General features: G+C 34.9%; 1 protein-coding gene across 1 annotated transcript; it reads left to right on the top strand.

Annotated features, from left to right (window-relative positions):
* The first annotated feature begins 1,487 nt into the window (after nucleotides 1–1,487).
* Nucleotides 1,488–4,824, top strand: LOC149243789 (lipase-like PAD4). Its single transcript, XM_089367860.1, has 5 exons — nucleotides 1,488–1,566; nucleotides 1,759–1,834; nucleotides 2,412–2,736; nucleotides 2,874–3,557; nucleotides 3,784–4,824. Exons 2-5 carry the CDS (start codon nucleotides 1,809–1,811, stop codon nucleotides 4,519–4,521), a joined length of 1,773 nt encoding a protein of 590 aa, XP_089223986.1. The 5' UTR covers nucleotides 1,488–1,566; nucleotides 1,759–1,808; the 3' UTR covers nucleotides 4,522–4,824.
* Nucleotides 4,825–6,872: the final 2,048 nt, after the last annotated feature.

Genomic DNA, 6,872 nt, shown 5'->3' with positions numbered 1-6,872 from the left:
GTGAAGTCTCATGAGCTCCATAGTGAAACAGGGGGTTGGGAAATTCCTAAAACACCATGGATGGAAAGGTTCTACCATTTCTGTGAGAATACGCACATTGAGGATAAAAATCACTTCCTCTTAGAGTGCCCTATGTACAACCACATTAGATCTCAGTTTCAAAATCTTTGTTGCAATACTGACCTTCTTAGCCTTTGACATTGTCAAAATTACAGTGAGCTCAGAAGGCTTCTCTCCAAGCTTTTTGAGCATAGAAATAAAATCTTAAATCAAACTAAATAATTCGTTTCTTTAGGTCCAATAGACCAAAGTTTGGTCTCAGTAAACGTTAACCACCACCACCATCATCATATATAGCTTTAGTGAAAATAATTTTTAAAAAATTATATATATATAGGGTTGAAATTTGATTTTATTTAATGATTAATAAATTTGAAATTAAAATCAATTTAGTTTTTACTTAACAAAACCTTCCTTCATGTATTGAAATTAAATTAATATAAAGAAAACCATTATCTATTAATATATGTTTGACGGATTGTTTTTTGTGATTGATTCTGTGTTACAAGTATTTAAATATATAAAAAATACACATATCACTATCTTCAAATAAATATAATTATTTTATCATTGATTTTCTATATGAGATAGACAACACCTTGGAGTCAAGCGAATAATAATAAACAAATTACCATCACAAAACGTACAACATAATTCCTAATAATTTCCTTCCTTTTGGGTAGCCAGTAGTGAATAATTTTTTCCTCCTCGGTCCACCCATTCACTACTTTCACGACGCGTGTACAGATCTTTCAATTTATAATAATCTAATATGACACTCTATTCACTATTGCCCAGGAACTCCTTACTCATTAAATTTCTCTGAGGCTTCCAATTCCAGCATATTTCCGCGTCCTGAAAATATGTGGACTAATTCAATTTAACTCGGGACCCACCCATTAAAAATCTTGGAGTCCTTTTTCCTCTGTATTTCCACGATATTACTCAGTTCCTTCCATTTTCTATACTTACAGGATATTACTGGTCTCCTTCCAATTACCATCACAAAACTTACAACATAATTCCTAATAATTCTCTCCGCTTTTGGGTTGCCTTTAGTGAATAATTTTTTTCCCTCCACATTCCACCCATTCACTACTTTCACGACGTGGTGTGCACAGGTCTTTCAATTTATAATAATCTAAGATGACACTCTATTCACAATTCCCTAACAACTCGGCCGTCATTAAATTTCTTGGAGCCTTCCAATTCCGCGTCCTGAAAATATGTGGACTTATTGAATTTAGCTAGGGAGGGGTCCATTTACTTTTTTCCTTCTATTTTCTGAGTGTGAGGTAAAAGTGATTGTGGATAGAGTTATAGTTGACTAGGTTAAATAGTTTTGGGGCACATGGTATTGTGTACTTATGGTATTCAGTTGGTGGTATTATATGTAATGGAGTTTATAAAAGGCTAGAAGCACTTCATTGTAATGCAAGACCTGGAGGTGAGTGGTGAAGGTTCAATTGGTCGAATTGGCCAGAGTTTTGGCCAAGATCTTATTAGGTTGGTTTTTTCCCTGGATTTAGGGTTTTCCTAGATAAACATTTGTGTTTATGTGTTTCTGGTTGTCGCTGGTTATTTTTATATTTGTTCCTCTCAATAATTATTTATATTATGTAGTAAATTTCTTAACACTCAGCGCCTTCCATTTCTATATATTGACTATATATTGAAGAACCCATTGTGTATTTTCAGCTCTGAGATCCGACACCATTGTGAAGTAAATCCAGTAGCAATAGCAGGCCATGGAATCAGAAACGAAAACTCCAGAGTAAGCATGAACTTCCACAATCGTGTTCTCTTCTCTTTGCACGATCTGCGTGTTTTGGTCATAGGCTTTACTGTGTCAATCTTGAAATTAATTTGTCAGACTGGAGGCTGGGAATGTTTTTTGTTTTATATTCATTAGCTTCAACACGTAAGTTTTTCGCTTATTTTAATTACATTTTTATTTATTTTAATAATACATCATTTTCAGTTTTTATTTGTGCATTATCATTACCATCACATTTTATTTATGTTTATATTTTGTCACATTTTATTTATGTTTATATTTTGTTAATTTTTTTCATTCGCATCTTGGTTCTTCACATCAATGTTGTGTTTTTGTTGGATCTGGTCATCTCTTCCATTTCTCCTTATTTACCCAACTGTGTCCAACTGGCACATATAGTGTACAAAAGTATAAGTTGACAAGGATTCCAGGCTCACTTATCCATGGTCAACATTTTTCGGCTTGCAAAGCTTCGCAATTTCTACCCATTTAATGCACACACATCTAAATTCAGAAGGGTCCATTCCTGCATATAGAGCCTATATGGCGCTGATTTACAGAAATGTTGATGCAGGTTCACTGTTAGTCAGGAGATTGCAACTTTTCTGGTGTCATGTGGACTACTGCCCCAGGTTTGGGAAGAGTCTCCTCATGCAAACAATTCAGAGGGCTTTACTCTGAATGAGCATGAAGATTTTGTATGTGTTGCTTTCGCTTCGTTTCAAAGAGTAGAAGATTTCATTGTCAACCAGAGTAAATGTGGAGAGGACAATATACAGACTGTTCAAAATGTCTTCTCTGAATGCCTCAAGGGTAATGATGGTGAACCAGCCTTCATTCATCCAGGAGCTCTTATGCTGTTTCTCCATATAATCGAGAAAACAGATTTCCAAGCAAAGGTAAATTGATATATCTATGTTCAACTGTGAGGAAAAAGTGAACTTAGTTTCTTAAGTAGACGGTTTACTTCATTAGGAGCAAATTTTTGAAATTTTAAAAAAGTAACATTGTATTCCTGTATTACATGATCAATCAGTTGCAGATTTACATGGACTTCCAACAAAAGAAACTCAAGCCCATCATATTTGTGGGTCAGTCCATAGGAGGGGCAGTTGCAACCTTGGCCACATTATGGGTTCTGGGAAAGAGGCCAAGGCAAAGCTCTCCCTTTTGTATCACGTTTGGTTGCCCTCTGGTCGGAGATGAAAGGCTTGTTGAAGCAGTTGGCCGTGAGAACTGGGGAGGAAACTTTTGTCACGTGGTTTCCAAGCATGATATTGTTCCTCGGATGCTCCTTGCACCGATTGAGTCAATTGCTAACCCCTTGACTACCATTTTTCCTTATTGGCAGGGCATATATGTGCCTGATTCTTTAATTCAAGATGCTGCCAGGACTCTTCTGAATCAGATCTTTGTTTCTCCAAGCAGCCCGTACAGACCTTTTGGCACTTACATGTTTTGCTCAAGCAATGGTGCAGCTTGTATTCAAAACGCTCAGACGGTTTTGGAAATGCTTAGTTTGACTATGCCAAGCCAACAAACTTCTTTTGATGAGATTGTACAGGCCTGTCTTTCAGAGCACATAAGGTATGATTCTGTTTTGGAGGAGGTTTTGCAAAACTCCATAAGAGGGATACGATCAATAGAGAATTCCAATTCAGAATCCCCTTACGAGATGGGTATTTTATTGCAGCTTGAAGCTATTGGCGTCGGAGCTCAGGTAATACTATTGGTGTTGAGGTTTTTCTGTGTCACAAGATTTCAATTTAAGGATCTCCCAGTCTTCACTGTGCATGTTATTTTTCCTAGTTCAGGGCCTTTTAATATTTGATATAAGGTTCTATTGTAGCACTGTCTTTATCTGTACTTTTGAATTTTACTTTTTTCGTCCAGGCATACTAATTGATTCTTGGTGTTGTTGAAATGGCGATGATAACTTTGCACAGAATGATGGTGCACAGGGTGCCCTACGAAAAGCTGGAGAAATTGAAGACAGTTTCCTCAGAAATGTTGATAAGCTAGCTACTGAATTAGGCCAAAAGCAAAGTCTTATGGCAGAGATTGAATGGTATAAAGAGCTTTGTGAGAAGAACCGTGGCATCGGATATTATGATGCCTTCAAGAACCGTGACACGAAGAGCGATATCGATGCGAATTTGCGTAGGGTAAAGCTTGCAGAGTTTTGGAATGATATTATTGAAATGTGGGAGAATCACGAGTTGCCCAGTGATTTCCAATCCCAAAATAAGTGGATAAATGCTGGCACTACATACAGAAAACTTGTAGAGCCTCTGGATATTGCATATTATTATCATCACACTAACGGCAACGGCAAATATCTTTCAGATGGAAGACCCAAACGCCATAAAGTTCTTCAGGAATGGATGGAAGCGAAAGAAAAAACTCGCAATAGAAGAGGTCAAAGAAGCCGCGGCAAGCCTGCGGCCCTTACTGAGGACTCGTGCTTTTGGGCATATGTAGAAGAGGCTTGGAAAGACCTGGAAAATCTGAAACAAGGCCAACACCAAAGCCTACAATGTCTTGAAGAGTTTGAAAAGCGTGTGACAACCATGAAGGACGCTCTCAAAATTTCTGCAGATGTTTTCTTCAAAGGAAGCAGCTTCATGAAATGGTCGGAAGAATGGGAAAATACAAAACAGATCATTCCCCTTGATGGAAAGTGAAAGCTGGAAAGGGGTGAATTTGCAGGAGTTGCGGATAAAGCTCTGTTACATGCTTCCAATTAGGTTGCTTGCTTTGTTTTTGAGATGTAATTTCTGCCTAAATATTTAAAAAGTAATCTCTGGAACTGTGAGGAAGAGGAGCTTCCTCCAATTAGATTGCGTGTTTTGTTTGTTTCAGTTGTTTAAAATAGTATGATTGTTGTAATGCTATCATGGTTCTTCAAACGGGATTAAGTATTATGGCTGTAATTCCGTAATGGTTCTGCAAGCGAGATTTATGGAATATTAGCGTTTTCTGTAGGATATGGCTTGAAACGACTTTACGCTGTGACATTGGATTTTTCTTTTTAAGTTTCTCACGTTGAAAGATGAGATGGTTGGGGACGAAGTTAACATTTTATGCTTTCAAAAATCTTTAAAGGAGGTTTTAGTTTATATATATATATATATATATATATATATATATATATAATTTTCCAATTATATTTTAAAAATGGCATATTAAAATAATATTTATAATTTTTTTTATAAAATATTTAAAATTTAGAATTTAAAATACAATCACTTTCCAAAACATCAAAAAATCAATCACTTTTCAAAATTCTTATGGTATATAAAACAGAAAAAAGATACTTACATAATTAAAAAACATAAATTACATGTAGTGAAAAATATTATTATTGATTAGAGAGGCTCATTTTACAGCTCAGGTTAGTATTCTACAGGTCAGGTCAGTATGGTATGTAATTTTGGCTATCCATCATCAAAATTGAAATTTTTTTCATATAAACTAAAATAAAAAATTTTAAAAATCTAAAAATAAAATAATTATACAAAAGATTTAAATATTGTTTACTTATAAAAAAATTATAAGTCATGAAATTAGATCTCTCAAGTCATGTTATATCATATTTAAGATTGATCTATACTAGTTTAAGGTAAACTACATATAGTGAAAAATATTTTTATTTAATATTCACATAGCTAATTTTTGGAGAGATTAAATTTCCAACTATCTAAAAAAATATTGAGTATACTTAAAAGAAATGGTGCCGTAAATTTGTTTTTCCGTTTGAATGGAAATCACATTTTTCTATAAACTCAATATTTCCAATAAATTTTAAATATTTTTAAAAATTGATATATAAAACAAGGGACGCTGCGAGGCAGCAAGTCCCTGCATCAAGTTGAACCTGAGAATCTGCTAAATAAACTCAAATGAAAAGGAAACAGAGTTCTGATCTCATGTCAAAAAATAGAAATCTGGAGCCTCTCTAACACTACGATGATCAGGTGCGCTGAATGACAGTGTTTGATGATCAGGTGCGCTGAATGATAGGAACACTGTTTTTCCTTGGTAGTTTCTGAAATCATAAGTGTAGGTTTAGCACAAATTGAAATCATAAGAAAAAATAAGATTTTTTCGTAGAATGCAAATATTAAGAAAATATTTAAAACCATACTCGATTTTCACTTTATCCCGAGAAACAAGCTTGTCTATATCCATTGCAGGTGGCCAATCTTCAGCAATACTGCACAAGAAAAGTTTTGCATCATTAGGACGTGGTAGTATTGATGAGCTATGTCTACGGTACAAAGTATGACATTTATAGGGATAAAATAGTTCTGCCAAAATACTTCCATGCTGGAAGTAATTCCAAACTATTCATGCAAGGTAAGTACAACAACCACTTGTATACTTTTATTCATCACTGACGTAAGCTAGCAACAACGACCGTTAGTCAATAATATTAAATGGGCCAGCATGGTTTTCTGTCACACACGCATGAGTCGAAACCAATGCATAAGAGAATGGGTATGAACATCTATGTACACTGAACACTGAATTTGTTATGGATCCATTGTATCCTACTGCACGAGATATTCAATAATGCAGGCAGCCAATTATTGCAATTGCATTTCTAACAAGATTTAGAAAGTCTGCACATGGAAGATTTCCTGTGAAAAATGTTCTTCAGAATAAAATAATTCTATGGCATGAATTCCCAATGACGATGTGGAAACAAGCTATTTGTGAAGTTTTAAAAAAGTATTCCATATCTGTGAAATATATACAAGAAACCAAAACATTTTCCATGTAACAAATTTGACATCTCACCTATACCTACTAAGTCACCATCCTAATTATTAATGAAACACATTTCATATAATGACAAGGCATATCCCTTATTATTAAAAAATTCGAGAAATCCAGAATCTTCTGCAAAACATGGAGTGAATAAGAAAATGAGACCCCATATTAAATACCAAAGTCCAAGGCAAACACAGCGATATTCATTGATTCCATCGATGAAAGCCACTTGTGGAATTAAAGACCCAATTCAAAGATT

The sequence above is a fragment of the Pinus tabuliformis genome, chromosome 8 (genome assembly GCF_031772625.1).
Source record: "Pinus tabuliformis cultivar Carrire ecotype Pingquan chromosome 8, CPIR1, whole genome shotgun sequence".
Taxonomy (NCBI): Eukaryota; Viridiplantae; Streptophyta; class Pinopsida; order Pinales; family Pinaceae; genus Pinus; species Pinus tabuliformis.
This window is presented reverse-complemented; position numbering and strand designations above follow the sequence as displayed.